General features: G+C 40.3%; 1 protein-coding gene across 3 annotated transcripts in view; it reads right to left on the bottom strand.

The window, feature by feature from the left end:
* Positions 1-10144: 10144 nt before the first annotated feature.
* NUDT4 (nudix hydrolase 4) overlaps positions 10145-17702 on the bottom strand; it is a 31807-nt gene continuing 24249 nt past the window's right edge. For 2 of the 3 annotated variants that reach the window (XM_069974230.1, XM_069974238.1), the window contains exons 3-5: positions 16862-16906; positions 16517-16604; positions 10145-13297 (exon numbers count right to left, since the gene is read on the bottom strand). In XM_069974230.1, coding sequence (XP_069830331.1) covers positions 13095-13297; positions 16517-16604; positions 16862-16906 — 336 coding nt within the window. In that variant the 3' untranslated portion in view covers positions 10145-13094. The remainder of the gene's footprint in view (positions 13298-16516; positions 16605-16861; positions 16907-17702) is intronic. The other variant, XM_069974234.1, reaches the window with a different exon arrangement.

The raw sequence follows: 17702 nt of genomic DNA, 5'->3' as shown, positions 1-17702 counted from the left end.
GGTTCTCCACAGGTTTTAGAACATAACACAGCACTAGCTTTTGCATCTTTATTTTTAGACCAGCCTTTTTTTTTTTTTCCACGCTTTATGGCAAGCGGCATACAAAAGCTTTCATAGTTTTGTCCAACAAGTTCTATGGATGTGAGGTGTTTTTCTATACCAATAACTACAGTTCACCCAGTATGCCTAATTTTTGATCCATTGGTGCTCACCATATGACTAAACATTTGGGCCCTGATTTATCAAAGGGTGTAAAATAAAGACTGGTGTTAACTGCCCACAGCAACCAATCACAACTCCACTTTCATTTTACCAGAGCTTAAAGCTGAGCTGTGTAAACTGCCCACAGCAACCAATCACAAGTCTTTATCTTTACACCCTTTGATAAAGCTCCCCCCTTGGTCTCTACAACAAATTGCAATCTTTGGGTCAGGAATTTAAACTATCTTTTGTACTTTAACAAATCCATTTATACATTTAGATTGTTTTACTACAATCTGGATTATGTTATTACATTGATAAGAACCTGCTTTAAAAGAAACCGTGTAAATGCACATGTCCTGTCCAGAATTGTGAAAACCCCTGGCCAGGTGATGTTTCTGCTGGGTATAGATGAGGCATTCCCAGCACAGACTTTGTAAATAGACATTAATGCAGATTGGTAACCTTGTTTTCTGCATGCAAGTCCATATTTTTTTTTTTTTTTGTGACATCAGGCTGCTCAGAGAACACCTTATATACATGGTTTTGGCCAGACATGAGAAGTAACATTTTCAGAATGCACTCTTTCATACAATAGTGTCCTGTGAAATGGTTTGAAGTTCTAATTGTGCAGTTTCTCATCTAAACTTCTGTATATTAATTCTTTAACTTATTGTAACACTTTGTAATGGCTCATTAAGAATGTTTAATAGGTTTTCTCCTATAATGGCATGTCTCAATGTAAGATAACATTGCAAATAAAAGGAAGAAAATGTTTCGAGTCCTGCAATTCTTCCATGGTGGTAACTGCTGTCACACATTTGAAGGTATTAAATCAGGGTGTCAAACTGAGGCCCTACAGCTGTTACAAAACTACAATTCCCATCTTGCCTGGACAGCCAAAGCTTTAGGCATGATGGGAATTGTAGTTTTGCAACAGCTGGAGGGCCTCAGTTTGACACCTGTGGATTAAATGCATAGTAATTTTTTTTAAGCTAGAACCCAATGACTGGGCATATTAAAAATAGATTCTATTCACAAAAAGGTAAAATCCAGGTGTAAAGTAGATTCGGTAAAAAAAAAACATCAAGAATGACTCTCCTTGCCACCGATCTGGCCCTCTCCATTAATAATCATTAGAAGAGATGGGCTTTACCAATAATACGATTACACAAAAAACTGCACAGGAATTGCGTTAAGAAGGTAAGAGATAATCAGGAGCTTTGAATCTAACCTGCTAATCGTTCCCCCTTAAAGCAACTCTGTACCCACAATCTGTCCCCCCCAAACCACTTGTACCTTCGGATAGCTGCTTTTAATCCAAGATCTGTTCTGGGGTCCGTTCGGCAGGTGATGCAGTTATTGTCCTAAAAAACAACTTTTAAACTTGCAGCCCTGTGTCAAACTGCTGTGGCCTAGAGTGTGTGTGCATTAGGCTGGCACAACCTCTCTGTCCCTCCTCCCCGCCCTCTTCATGATTAGGAATGCTCCAGGCAGATTGTCTCCTATTCATCAGTGTGAATACTGCACATGGGCTGGATAGTTAAGGCACCTGTGCAGTGTTCACTGCAGAGGAATAGGAAATATGCAGCCAGTGGCATTCGTAACGATGAGGAGGGACAGAGAGGTGGTGCAAAGTTAGGGCTTAGATACTCTAAGCCACGGCCGTTTAGGACAATAACTGCATCACCTACCAGACAGACCCCAGGACAGATCTTGGATTAAAAGCAGCTATCCGAAAGAACAAGTGGTTTGGTGGGACAGATTGTGGGTACAGAGTCGCTTTAAGCACAATCTGAGTTTTGTTTTGTCACAAGAGTCAATTTAGTGCTTGAAAAAGCAATGCAAATTTTTTTTTTTCAGATTTTTTTTTTTTTTTTTAGCCATGTATCCTACTTTGCGTGGAAGTAGTCTGTTCTAGAAAACTTGTTGGAGGGGATTTATCAAGGCCAGCATATCTGTACAGTCCTACTGAAATTCCTTCCCCCTCCATGCATTCTAGTGCCTACCTGTCCACCCATAAGGTGAACAGCATATACATCCACAAAAATCAGCTGCTTTGCACATCTTTTTGCAGTGTACACCTGGTGTGGGGATGCTAAATTCTCCCCATTGTGTACAAGGGTTTAAAGGGAACCAATCAGCCTGTTGGGGCTGATATGGTTCCCTTGAGCATTGTATAAAGCACCTGGAGCAGCCCCGGCACGTACTGGCCGCAGCCGCAGCAGGTGCTTTATAACTGAAAAAATGACTTATTCCCCGGCTTGTGACTAGATACAGTCATGGTGGGTGGCTCCCCGCTCGTATCTAGTCACTGCGTTCTGCCTGTCAGCGCGCTCGGCGGGATGATTGACAGGCAGAGAGGTCCGTTACTGGCGGCTCCCCGCTCGTATCTAGTCACTGCGCTCTGCCTGTCAGCACGCTCGGCGGGATGATTGACAGGCAGAGAGGCCAGTAACGGACCTCTCTGCCTGTCACTCATCCCGCCGAGTGCGCTGACAGGCAGAGCGCAGTGACTAGATACCAGTGGGGAGCCGCCCAACATGACTACTTCCCCGCTCGTATCTAGTCACAAGCCGGGGAATAAAAGTAATTTCCTCCGTTATAAAGCACCTGCCGCGGCCGGTACGTGTCTGGGCCGGTCCAGGTGCTTTATACAATGCTCAAGGGAACCATAGCAGCTCAAACGGGCTGATTGGTTCCCTTTAAGCCACTACAAAAAAAAAAACCTCCTTGGATCATCAATGTGTTATATGGATAGTCTGTTGATTTGAAGCAACATGGTATAATGTTTAATTTCTTGTACAGCTCAGTTAATTTTTCACACAGGAAGAGGTTGCCCAATGCATACATCCCATTTTCTCGTGTGTTTTGGTTATTTTGCTAGTAGACATGTGTTTCGTTAATGTGTGTAAATTGTGCACAAACAAGTGTTAGACCAAACGTTGGTTATCTGAGGTGGAATGATGGCAGTGTTCAATATGTAATATATTTACAGTTGGGCAGCTGTACAACTGAATTAGGTCTATGTTCCATCTGAATATTTTTTTTTTGTTGCAAAATCACAACATATTCTATTAGAAAGTGATTAAAGGAGACATCTGACCAATTTTAAAATCTGGCAGCCTGCAGGGGAGTGGCGTCCCACCCCAGTCACTGACTGGCTGAATGGCCAGTCCATCAGCCGGGTTACGACGTGTCAGTGCTGGAGCCCGGCAGGGGTCCCAAGGCATGGGGAGAGGTAAGTTAGTAGTCCTGAATAGAGATGATCAAACATCAGAAAATCTTAGGTTCTATAGAACTAGAACCTTGTCGAACCTTCCGCATTTGAATTCCGATGCCTTTCTGGTCCGTGGGAAGGGAGAACACAGCCCGGGTACCGCCTGGAATTCAGCCTAAGTAATAGGTTGAATCCCAGAATTCCAGGTGGTACCCGGGCTGTCTCCTCCTTCCCTACGGACCAGGAAAGCATCGGGAATCAAATGCGGAAGGTTCGACAATGTTCGAGTTCTATAGAACCTAAGATTTTCCGATGTTCGATTATCTCTAGTCCTGAACAAATTTCCCCCCTGCCAGATTTTGAATTAAGCCGGTCTTCTCCATTAAATGTTTTTTGTTTTAAGCTGAACTACATTTTGGTCACTTAAAGAATATAAAAGTGGATAAGAGCAATTTGATAACTAGTATAAAAAGATAATACATAAATATGATTAATTCTTTCCCAATTTCAGTATTGCATACCCTGTATTTACAAGAAAGAAACAAAGCTAGAGAAAACTCCCTGATTGTGAGGGGTATCTGGCAGAGCAAGACTACTGCCAAAGGCTGCTAGGAGCCACCACTAGAGGGTGATAGTAGCATGTAATATTGCACCTTTCTAGTTTAACCCCCAGCTGTAGGCAGACAGAATTTAAAAATTTTAAGCTGGCCATGCACATAAGACAGCTGACAGCAGAAAGTTCATATGACTGGCAGCTATCTTTTCAGATCCTCCCATACATATGAAGCCTCTCCACCTATCTTGTCAGCTTATCTCCCTGAGCACACAGTTATTGAGTAGCTGAAATTTAAAATCATGGGTTTGGTCAACATATGTGTAATGTATATAAGGGCTTTAAAGGGGTTTCTGGAAGCTCGAACCGCTAGAACCACTTAAATAACGGGGTTGTGCAACCAAGCAGTGTGGCACAGCTGATCCTGGGCTATGCTAGGAAAAAAGAAGGCGGCAATTCAAACTTTTATTAGAGGGGGGAATTTTTTTTTTTTTTTTTTTTATTCAAAAAACTTTTTTATTTTAACTTTTAGTCCCCCCTGGGGGACTTCTCTATACACAGCACTAATCTCTCATAGAGATCAATGCTGTGTATATAATACAGCACTGATCAATTAGATCAGCGCTGTATTAATCTGGTCTGCTGCAGAACAGATCTACAGATTGCCTAGCCGGGATTAGCGTCAGTGCAACGCTGAGCCCCAGCCCAGAAAAAAGGAATCTCCTCAATTGCATCGTAGGAGGGAGATTTCCCCCCCCCCCCCCTAGACACCAGGGATAGGGGCACATTAGGAATTTTTAATGCAGCTGTCAGTTTCGACAGCTGCATTTAAATGTCTTATTAGCAGGCGCCATGATCGGACCACGGACGCTAATAGCCACAGTATGGGGCTGCAGATAGCAGTGGGGATCGCAGAGGTTCAGAGCGGGGTCTCTGACCTCCCCTCCCCCCTCGCATTAGAACATACATTACGTTCTGATGCAAAAAAGGGTTAAGTAGTTTAAAAATAATAGTAAATTTCCAGTGAACCAGACTGATAAAGGCAGCGTGGACTGAAAGTTACAAACCTTAATCATGCATATTTAAAGGGGTATTCCAACTTAAAACTAACTTGTCCCCTATCCACAGGATATTGGCCCGCTGCTCCTTTGTTTTGAATATAGCCATGGCACGTGACCAGCGCCTCTGTTCATTCTCTATGGAGCCGCCAGAGAGCAGAGTACAGCATTCAGCTTTTTCATATGGCTCCATAGAGAATGAATAGAGCCAAGGGTATGGCAAATATTCAAAACAAAGGAGCGAGTGGCTGATACGGAGAACAACCGGGGGGCTAAGAATAAGAACCCCCCCCCACGATCTCTTACTTGTCCCATATATGGATGGGGGACCAGTCAGTTGGAATACTCCTTTGATCATTTTTGGCTGTATACTGGGGAAAATAAAAACAAAATGTTAGTGTGTAAAGCAAATGGTTTGGACCTTATTACAATGACTGATAAACATTGGTTGCACAATGTAAAATTATGTTTAGTTTCACTTTAAATTAAGGCAAGACAGATTCCATCACTGACTGGCTAGTTCCTGTAGGGCCACAATGATCCTGGAGTGCTAACACTGACAGCTGATAAATCTGGGCCTGTGTCTGACCTCTATATCACGGGTATCTGGCATTGTTGACAGTTCTCCTTCGTGTACGTGTGTTGTGAATATTTAGTTAGAAACATAGAACACTGTCAGCAGAAAAGACAAACTGCTCCATCTAGTCTAGATCTAAAGTTCTTCAGGACATGAAGGCTGGTGACTGGCTGCATCTACTGCACACACACACACACAGGAGAATCTGCTTTATATCTTTCCTTATTCACTCAGAAGTCGCATTAGGATCATGTAGGACATTACACAGAAGTTGCTGAGCCAGATCCACTTTACACCAGTGTGATAACTCCCCTGGTGTCTGACCGGCCATTTATAAAGGAGTCGGAGTCTTTGTTATGCATCTTGTTCAGATGGTGCATGTAAAAAATGAGCAGATAAAGGAGACATTTAGACACACACACACCTCTTCATATCCAATCCTAATTTGGCCATTAACGAAAGGAAGGGGGGCTGCTGTCCACTGAGGACCCTGTATTACTGATCCCTTAAGCACTGCATGGTATCTCCACTGCTTTAAGTGGAACATACCCATGGAAATCTTCCTCACTGATAACCAGCAAGGAGCTTAGTGGGTGTTCATACTTACATTGACCTGTGGAAATGCTACAGTCCAAGTACGAATGAATAGAATGAAAGCTACGATTGCAAGCCAGGAATCATTTTATTAATTAATCCTTGTCTATAAAAAGACAAAAAAAAAAGCACCATTAACATTTCATACACAAACACTTACACTCGTCTTTAGAAAATCACAAATGTTTGTTGTGTGCATCTATTTTTAAGTGCACTCAGTAAGCCACATTCAATGCTATCACTACAGCCAGCCTAGGTCATTCAGAGCTCACACAAGAAATCACAGTAAAACAAACCTATTTGGCTCAGAAAATTGAATATGATGCATACGGACAAAGTGATCGGCTTGGGTGACCATTTTCATTATTTAAATGACCGATTTTAATAAACAAATTCATACGCTGAATAACATTTGATTGTTCCGCTAAAAACAAAAATATATATACAGCCCATTTCTGTATACTGAAAAATTTGTACATTAGACATGGGTAGCTGAAGCATATATACATGTTCCCATGTGCTATATGTTATACCTATAAAACTGTAATGTATGCAACAGGCATTTCACATTTTGTTCCTTTTTAGATTTCATCATTTACATCATCACTTTAATGAATACCCCTTGTTATGTATAATACAATATTTCAGGTACTCCTAGATATGCCTTTCACATTCATAAATGACAAAGTATTACCAACCTCAAACCAAATAGATTATACTGCACAATTGTATTGTGACCTCCCCTACAAAGTGGACAGATAACTCATAAGGGAAAACCTTGAGTAAACTTCCATGTAGACTTCTGTCTACCATGTCAGCCATTTTACTTTGTGTTTTCCTATTGGAGGTATCAGATCCATATCTTTAGTTGGAGCCATCTTGACTAATGTGTCAGTCAGAGGACATTACCAAACTCCACAAACCCACAAAAAAAAGCGGCTGAGCTCATCACAGATCCAGTTCTTATGGTGTGTTTAGATGAGATTTATCTGCCAGATTTTTTAAGCCAAAGCAAGGAACAGACTATAAACAGAAAGGAAAGACTGAGATTTCTCCTCTTCTCAAATGCATTCCTGGATTTGGCTTCCAAAATATGTCAGATAAAATCTCTCTAGTGAACCAGATGGTAGGACCGTTCTGTAAATGGGTTACATTACATTTAACGTGCCATGGTTTTGTCAAGGTGCAATGGGAAAAATCCTGTATGTTCTGTACAGCAAGAAATTACTATTACACAGTCTGTTCATTAGAGGATATGTTGGTAAATTGCATAGAGGTTGCGTGCATTCAGTAACTGTTGTAGGATTTTGGCACAAATTAATAGCCAAAGTTTGGATGGCAAACATTATATCCAACTAAAATGAAGTGTAAAGGCCATCAACCCAAGTTGATAACCAACATCAATACTGTACATATTACTTTACATTTGTCAAATACATTTTTCAGTTACAAAAGACCATGCAGCAAAATCTCTAAGAATACAGTGACACAAGCTCACCAATGTTCCTTCTTAAAACTCCGAATCAAATAGGAAACTATTTAACGTATTCCCCAATTTACGTAGGATGCAATAAGATGTGTAATACATGTACTACCAGAGCTCATAGCATGTGAATGGGACAACAGTGGGCAAACTGAAGGATGCACGGTAAGCTGTACCATATACTCCATGATATTAATATATCATACAACACTACCTTTGCCAACATAAAGGTTGAAAAAAAAAAAAGAAAGTGAATTTCCATGTCTAACAGGATTTGTGTATCAATGGGTAAAATGTGATCGGTCTGCACAAAATCCATCTGTGCAGTATATCAGAATGAACAATTTTCTCAACTTGTATAGGTCTGTAAACACCAGAACTGTATATGGTGTAACCTCTGTATGTAAATAGATATGTACACATTCACATGGGTTAGGATGACATCACAATTGCTCCTTTTATTATTCAGGATAAGGCTATGTTCACACAAATTCAGCCCAATTTACAGGTTCACAGCTGTATTTTTAGGTCTGTAAAATGAAATGCCTAACTCCTTTTTCCAGCCATTTTAGGACCAAAAAAATGTTTTTCATCCGTATTTTAAACTGTAAACGGCTCAAATTAAAATAGCCATTTTTTGAGCTATAGCTTTTGTGTAGCGTGAAAAACTACAACAAATACAACTAAAAAAAACTGTATAGTTAAAAGGGTACTCTGAAGGGGCAAAAATGCTTCAAATCAACTGCTGTCAGAAAGTTTTACAGATTTACAAATTACTTTTATTTAAAGAAATGCAACTTTTCCATTACTTCTCAGCTGCCGTATGTCCTGCAGGAAGTGTTGTTTTCTTTCCAGTTTCTCTGCTGCCACCTCTGCTCTTTATGTCAGGAACTGTCTAGAACAGTAGCACAGTTCCTGAAAGAGATAGGTGGCAGCAGAGAGCATTGTGTAAGACTGGAAAGATTACACTGCTTCCTGCAGGACAAACAGCAGCTCTGATTTCTGCAAAGTACCCCTGAAATTGAGGTTCACAATTTGTGTGTGAACATAGCCTAATAGAGCAGGGCAGGGGTGTCCAGTGTCAACAGTCAACATACAAGGCCATAAGAATCTTAAACTGCTTCAGTCTACTGACCGGAAGGCTGTAACTTGAACGCTTCATTAGGACAATGTCACATGTGGCAGATTTGTTGCAGACATTTTTGCAACTGAAAATCAATTCCATTGGTATAGATTAGGGGTGGTGAGCCTTCGGCCCTCCAGCTGTTACAAAACTACAATTTCCATCATGCCTGGACAGTAGTTTTTCAACAGCTGGAGGGCCGAAGGTTCTCCATCCCTGGTCTAGATGGAGCTCTTTCTGCAGCATGCGCAAGGATTTCTGTATGCCCCATGGAGATGAAAGCGACAGTTGAAGAAAATTCTTCAACACTACCATATATAAACCTCTGTTATCACTTTTCTGCAGTGGGCGTTATGGGCAGGTGAAAATATTTACAAAAAAAAAAAAAAAACACTAAAGCAGATGTTTATGTTCTGATGTATGGGAATATATAATACAGGATTCTAGATAGCCTGGCTAAAAGTGCTTGTTGATCAGTGTGTGGCCTTGGTGTGTTTTTAAGTTGTTTGTGAGCCACTAGTCCTTAACACATGCAAGTCAAGTGAATGCATAGCATGGAAAGAAATGCATAACTGCAAAAGCCCTTTCAGTATAAAGATTGTATCACACACCCTATAAAATATAAACTTGGTCTCCTAATTCTTTCTACAGTGGACTAGGATGGGACTAGCAAATGGCCACTACATATAAACCTCCAAATGTTGTGCTGATCCAAAATCATGATGGCTCACTACATCTAGATGAAGAATACATGGAAAAATTCCCTATAGTGTCTAGTTATTTTGCCATAGGCAGGACATTGCTATAAACCTAGGCTTACTAAACAGTACCTGCAAATGGAATATATTATGAACTGGATGTGTCATGAATGTTGCTTACAAGCTACAGCACTATCTGACCCAGTGACATATGAAAGGTTTGGGGATGACCTCTGGGATCCCCACCAGTCACAAGAACAATGGTCATGTTTAAATACTGTGATAACCCCCCTTCTAGTGGTTGTCCAGCATTAGAAAAAGGACAGCAACTTTCTTACAAAAAACAGCCACAGGCCTGTCAGGTTGTGCCTGGTATTACTATTCACCTATATTCACCTCAATATAAGAACTGTGCTGCAAAACCACACACAGAGTGGAGCGGTTTCTAGGAGAAAGCTGCAATGTTTTTCTAAGCCTGGACAACATATGTGAGTGGCATTCAGTGGTACATTCCCCCACCCAAACCTCACTCACTGTCTTAAGAACGGATTTCAAGTATTGACTCATTTATTTCACTAAGAAACTAAACAATGAAATGCAGATTCCCAAACACAGTGAGGATGTGTGTGTGTGGGGGGGGGGGGGTTACCACTGTATATCTCAAACACAGTCCTGCTTGGTTATGAAGGATTCTCCTTAATATACATCCTTCCAAACCTAATAAAGATGTATTTGGTGTTAAAGGGCACAACTTGATTAAATAATCAAAGTTATTTCAACCTATAACTCAAAAGCCCCTGTTGCCGCCTCAAAAAGACTCGAGATCTCTCGATCTTTTTGCATGTCATATATTAATTGTGATGGCCAGCAATGGCTCCGTTATTTGCACTTCCACTTTATTGATATGAGAAGCTGTGCCCTAGTAACAGCACCATTCCAATTCTCAAGGTGCACCCAACATATGGCTGTATTCTTATCTGTGAACTATACGTAGCCCTCCAAAACACAGACAAAAATATGGGCAGCCTAGAGACCTACAAGGATAGAAAAAGTTAAAAGCTCTAGAGAAATAAAATGAATCAAGCAGGGGAAGTAAGCACGGTATAAACATTACTCTTAAAAAGTATAAAGGCAATCATATGGCACAGGTACATTAAACTAACAGAACAATTGTGGCACCATCCTTCCTTTAACAAAAAAAAAAGTGTAACAGCACTCACAATCATTTTAATTTATAGCAGCATTTTACACAGTTTGTGTTAAAAAAGTAGAAGAAAACAATGTCGAGTAACAAAACGCTTAAATTACAACAATCCTTTGTGCACTCGCTGTAGATTTACTGGTTTGATTATTTACAACAACAAAAAAGAAAAAAAATTTTTTTACATGGAATATGGTTATGTGGGAAGCAAAATTACAACTTACCTACAAACACTTTAATACAATGAGAGACATGTGTAGGGTTTTATCTTACTAAGAGGGAAGTGCCTTATCATTATAAAAACTGTTTATTTGCAGTGAAAAGAGAGAAGCCACAATACTGTACACAAGTGGTGTCTGGTGTGGACTATGTGCACAAACAGAAACCAAAGACAAGTTTTAGGTCTTTCAAGATGTAAAGGTTTATGGAGCCTGTGACCCATGAGACTAAGAAAATCTCACTGGGGAAGTTTAAAAAAAAAAAAAAAAAAAAGTTTACTCTGATGGAGTACTCAGGGTGAGTACAACGCAGATAGCCCCAGCACACAAATGCTTGATGAACGCATTGATGGCAGACTGCGAACTGAACAAGATGCTCCTTACATCCTGAACAACACACATAGACATAAGTCTCAAAGAGTTTAGAATTGTATATACAGCTCTGTGGTATTAAACCTGAGAGTAATTGCTTGCCTTCTGTGTCTCTATGAATAGGAGGCACATTCAGATGTGCAACGTCATCACCACTGCAGGCACCACTTAGGTCTAAAGGGTTAAAAGAAAGGCTTGGTTTCGCTACTTCAATTGAAGTTTCCATGCAGGAAAAAGCAATGTGTCCCTGATTTTCAGTCTACCAGTGCATTAAAAGGCCAAAATGTCAATTTCTTTGGCAGCCAAGGCTAATGCATTGATGGCTCATGGATCTATGTTATGAAGCAATACAGCTTTACATTTCTTCAGCTACATTCTGTCTTTACGTCTTTCCATCGTGCATTGTGTTCTTTGTAAGACAGACAAGGTAAAAATTCAGGCTAGAATTGCAACAGAGAACAGACAAGAGAAAGCAGTATCATTCCTAAGCTGGCTACAGACATGCTGTGTTTGTCATCTGAAAAATGTATCAGTCAGAAAAAAAAAATGACTAATCCCCCCTCCCCAATATTATACATTTTTGGCTCTGCCTAAAAGACACCTATGGCACTACTCATCTTGGGGCAAATAATAAAAGTATAACGTATGAGACCTATTTGTGCCACGAACACCCCAATAACTGGCATGAAAACAAGTGTGTGACAACCCACACAGGGACCCACTACTGATGATGCTGTAAAGATAGCTTCTAAAATGTCAGGGATTCACCATTCGGGTACCAGCCAGATCTCTGTTCACCTTTTTAGTTTCCCATTTTACAGCATCCTAAATTAGGACTTTGCAACAATGCTAAATAAGAAAAAAAATGTCCTAGGTCAGAGATAAGATACTTTAGACTACAGAAGCCATGCTAATATTTGATGGCTAGCAAAGTAAAACTTCCATAGACATCAATAGAAAGCAACTGAAGTTAGGCTCCAGTTGTACTGACTACCTGGCCACTAAAATTTGTCAACCCCTGTCCTAAAAACCAAGGATATAAATATTCAGCCTACTAAAGTCATACACATCAATAGCAGATTATCATGTGCAGGTCCCAGCAGAATATCCAAGTTGAAGGTCAAAAAGGGATCACAGAAAATATATATAGATTTTAAAGATCGTATGGATATATTCAGCAGTGGTACCTCCATTGGTACTTATATTTAGGGGCTTGACAGACAGATCTCAATCATACGCAAATCGATATCTAAACCTTCATGCTTGCCATTGATCTACCATGTCACAGGAATATGGAAGAAATAAATCAATCTAATACAGCCAGTCAAGTATGGAGTAGCCAGTAAAGTAATAGCAGCCTTCTTTAAAGCCAAAGAGATCAAATACAGACTAAACTAGTTGTACTCTGTAGGATTGCCCTCATTTGGTATTAAACCTTTAACACTGTATAACAAAGGCCCATCTCACATCCAGCAGTAGTTAAAGCCCTTACAGAAAGAAAGCTGTAGGAAAAGAATGCGGCACAGAAGCCATACTGATAATCATGTGGATAAACATAAGACCAGAAAAAATGGCCATGTAAGGCATCTAAAAAAAAAAAATTATGGCTTTTATCTGCTGAACACTATTTTACATGGTAAAAAAAAAAAAAAATAAAAAAAAAAAAAAAAAAGAAACCAAAATGGTTTAGCACATTTTGCAAGAGAATCAAGGTCTAAACTTTAGGATGTCCGCATGAGAACACAAAAGGCAATTCTTCCCACTGAATCAGCGAGTCGCCTTGTAAAGTGCCAAGTTTATCTCACTGTTGACGGCAAGCTAGAAGTCTGTGCAGAGGTTACATATAAAGAACTGTTGTCCGATAATGGTGGGCCTACAGAATTCCCATTAGTTGGGGAGCATCCCATTTTTAGTTTTTCCAAATATTCCGCATGAACTGGCTTGTGGCACTGCAGGACTTTCAGGGCATCTTCTACTTTAAACCACTCTCGCTTTCTCCCTAAAATGAGAGGAAAAAACTATTTAAAAATATTTCAAAGCTGGCCTGAAGTGAATTAAAATAAGTACATTTATCCCCTAAGTATGTATATTTTCCATTTCCACATTTCAAAACCTGTAACTGTAAGGGGTATTGCAGCAATAAAACCAGATAATCCATCCACATAATAGCGGGTAATTATCTGATCATGTGGTGGTCTGACCTCTGGAACTGCCACAATTGCAAGAACAGGGACACGACTCTCCTCAGTGAACAAAGTGGTGTGCCAGAATGTGCGCCATTAATTCTCTATGGAGCTGCTAAAGATCGCAGAGTAGACAATAAATGGAGAGGTTGGGGGAGGGGGTTGGGCCTACTCAGTGCTGCTCCATTCAGCCAGTCAGACCCTTGAAATTAGACACACCCTCTAGCCAATGAGAATTTTAATCGCAGGAATACCACTTTAAAAAGTACCTTCGGGGGACTATTTTCCTTCATTCTCTTGATTTATCAGGGGTCCCAACGGTCAGAAAGCCCTCCAATTGTATTTTTAAGTTGAGAATATTTCTTTTAAGTTTATTACCAATTTTAAACCACTATTTAAAAGATGTACCTTAAAGCGCAACTGTCATTTTTCTGAAAACATTAAATATCTATAGTACAAGCGATTTTAAGAAACTCGGTTTATGTAAAAGGAGGAGCGTGACAACTAAGTCAACCTTCCTGCTTGTTTCCCTGATCAGACAGACACCCCACTGACAGACACCAAAATCATTGTCATTTCAAGAGTTTTTATGACAAGTGCTCTTTAAGATGCATCTTTAGTCCCTTTTTTACTTAACAGTAGTTCTGCCCCAGTTTTATATGGTTTAAGGGTCCTATTAGTCAAAGCAATTTTTAATGCTAAACAATCGCAAGCGAGAGCTACCTGAAATTGTTCACCATATTACACAGAATAATAGTCAATAGTTACAATTGATCCCAGAAAAAGACTGAACAATGTGGAATTACACTGAATGATTAGCAAGGAAATGTGGAATTACAGCAAACAATTACTATTATTTTAGGTTCAGCTAACAAGATGCAAGCAACGAAATATGTACAATTTATTATTTTTTTTAAATTTGAACAATACAACGATTTTTTTGCACAATAATTGTCCCATGTAATAGGGCCTAAATTTTGTACCATTCACCAGGTGGCATAAATAATGTAATACCTTAAAGGAATACTTCTAACTCTAAAATGTTGTTATCCCCTTATCCACAGGAAAGGGGACAGCAGGCTCATTGGTAGGATTCTGACTGCTGGGACCCCCAATAATCAAGAGAATAGAGAAAAACCTGAAAAAAATAGAAAAATAGAGAAAAAATGGAGCACAATGGAAGTGCATAACCAGCGCTCAATTTATTCAATAGGGTTGCCGAGCACTGATTTCTCCCATATTGTATTACAGGGAGGCCAGTGGGCTAACAGAGGGAAACCCTTCTCTGTCAAAATCCTCAGAGGCTGAAGTCACTTTTGATAAAGGTATCAAGTGGGTTAAAAAAAAAAAAAAAAAAAAACCTCACCTCTGTCAAAAGCCTTAGGTGCTGCAGATGCTACTGGCCAATGCCATCTAGGGGTTTCTACCGTGGTAACTGGCATCTACAATCTTGGTAGGTGTCAACTGTATGTCACAGCTGGCACAGGCACAGAACCCACAAGTAATACCATGGCCACTATAACAGCTGCTTGTGGCTTCATGCACTACAGCAAAGAGTAGGAAAGGCCTAATGAAGCCCTACCACAATATATTTTAGATTTTTACTTTTATTTTATTTTACTTGTAGGCAGATGACTGCTTGAAATTACAGGCGAAAGTTCAAGGGCTGCTCTACAGAGAAGCCCTCCTGAAGTCATGTCATAAAGACGTCGCGTGGATTCAAATACCTACATCCTTCTGAATATAAGAAAAAAAAAAGTCATTACTTTTACGGAAATTGATATAAATGGTATTTGAATCTACACAGGGTTTCCATGACAATACTGTACCTAACAGAAATCAGAAGGGGATATATCATCAGAATCTCTGCAATGCTTTGTGAATACATTGCATGACTAACCCTGTATTTCTCATGACTTTCACTAAAAACCGTTCAGTCTGCTTTAAGGTATGGGAGACTACCAATAAAGTATAAAGTTTTGCTGGAGGCAGAATACGCTGTGAAAAAACCTGCAACACCCTTGGCACACGTCAGACACTTTATTTTTTAGGGTACACACACACTTGCCGGATCCGCAGCGAGACTCGCTGCGGATCCCGGCCCTATACTTTCAATGCCAGACAAACTCGCGGCAGGGATGTACATCCCTGCTGCGAGTTTGTCCGCAGCCCGCCCTGTTAACCCCCTGCCAGCTGGACACTATACATTACAGAGTCCCCGCTCCTGCTTGCTTCGGCGGTTCCCGACACGTCCCGCCCGGCCAATCAGTGCGCTGCCCTGCCGCAGCGCACTGATTGGCTGAGCGGGACGTGCAGACACCGGGAGCCCCGAAGCAAGCAGGAGCGGGGACCCGGTAATGTATAGTGTCCAGCCGGCGGGGGATTAACAGGGCGGGCTGCGGACAAACTCGCAGCAGGGATGTACATCCCTGCTACGAGTTTGTCTGGCATTGAAAGTATAGGGCTGGGATCCGCAGCGAGGGGACTCGCTGCGGATCCGGCAAGTGTGTTTGTACCCTTAAAGCAGTTCCAGCCTGCATTGGGAGCGCGGAAGGAGTGGTGTGGCAGGTTTTTTTTTACAGCGTATCCTGCCTCCTGCAAAACTTTATAGTTACCATTTAAGTCCAATCGTCTCTAACTTTTCTATCAGCTCTCTATTGGGAACTGCATCAAAGGCTTTGCTGAAGTCTAGATAGGTGACCACCTTCATCCAGCACTTTTGTGACATAACCAAAGATATCAAGGAGTTTATTCTGACATGATCGGCCCACAGTAAAGTCATGCTGGTTTAAATCTATCAAATTGTTAAGTCTTAGGTGATCTATTATCTTCTCTACAGATGTTACGCTCACTGGCCTGTAGTTACTGGGCTCTTTGCTACTACCCTTCTTGTGGATAGGTATAACATTGGCCGTTCTTCAATCATCAGGAACATCTCCTGTTAGATCTAAGAACAAGAGTAATGAAGTTTCTGGGAAAAAATGTGTCTAATGCTGGACCCCCCATTTTAATGCTTAATAGCAAGCAGCACTTACCTATGTTCACAGAATCTTCCCAGTCTTCTAGAACCTCAGTGACAGTGAGTACATACACATAAGTCCTATGCTTTCTGTCTTGGTTCTGCTTAAAAAGTAGAAATAAAGGTATTCAGTGTGATAAAGTATGTATAATGAACTACATAAAATCCACTGATTTAATTTTTGGCATTATCTTTCCACCCATTTTGCAGACAGACTGCAATAAAAACATGACACCTATACATATATATATATATATAGCTATTTAATAGAATAGGAAAACATTTTATTGTTTAATGTTAGAATAACTATTACAATTGCCATTTTTCCTTATTAATGTCAATTAAAGGTGAAAGCACTCACCTCAAATATTCCCAGGAGTCTACCCAACTTCCCCTTCACACCAGCCTGTATAAAGAAAAAAGTCCTTTAGAAAACATTAAAAAAACACTTTAAATAAAACCTGGTAAAAATACAGGTTAGCACCAAGTGCCACAAACTAGCTATGTATCTGTATGTGCATGGTAAATTAAAATCACTTGGCACATTTAAAATATACCAATCAAGTGTGAAAAAAAAATACATGTAGGCTTGCTTAGGAAGTGTCTGTGATCCTTCCTAGACCCTTTTTTATTTTTTTAATCTTTTATTTTGGCAGCAATTTTCCTCATTCTTCTGCTCACCTAATCTGCAGGTCTAAACAATCCCCGCCCACCCAATAATAAAGAGAAAGTGAGGAGAAAGCATTGATTGCAGTTTTGGCAGGAAGGGAGACACCTAGTGGACAGGTGTTTAGTGTTGATTTAAACAAAAAACTTAAAACATAAGTATAAAAAAAGGGTATATTGCAAAATTGATTGTTATCACAACCCTTGTTGATCTGTTTTTGCAACAGTGGCTCTATAAACCAGATACTTAGGGAAGGTATGGGGCCTCCATGAAGCACTCCAGCAGCAAGCAACATACTGTCACACGAGCACCATGTACCTATATACTGAAACCTAATGGGTGGTAAATATAAAACCTTTTCATTTCAATGTGAGAATATTAAATTGGATTTAAACCGCTATAGTGCAGTTTTTATGGAGGAGTGTCACTCATCCAAGGCTGGATGTGTGGGGTTCTCAGACGTCTGGCGCAGAGCAAATTGTTTCTCTTAATGGAAGATGGGAGTCATAGTGGAGAAATGATTAGCTTCTTTATT

This window comes from Dendropsophus ebraccatus, chromosome 1 (genome assembly GCF_027789765.1).
Source record: "Dendropsophus ebraccatus isolate aDenEbr1 chromosome 1, aDenEbr1.pat, whole genome shotgun sequence".
NCBI classification, from domain to species: domain Eukaryota; kingdom Metazoa; phylum Chordata; class Amphibia; order Anura; family Hylidae; genus Dendropsophus; species Dendropsophus ebraccatus.
Note: the sequence above shows the minus strand (reverse complement) of the source record. Positions and strands in the feature narration are given on the sequence as shown.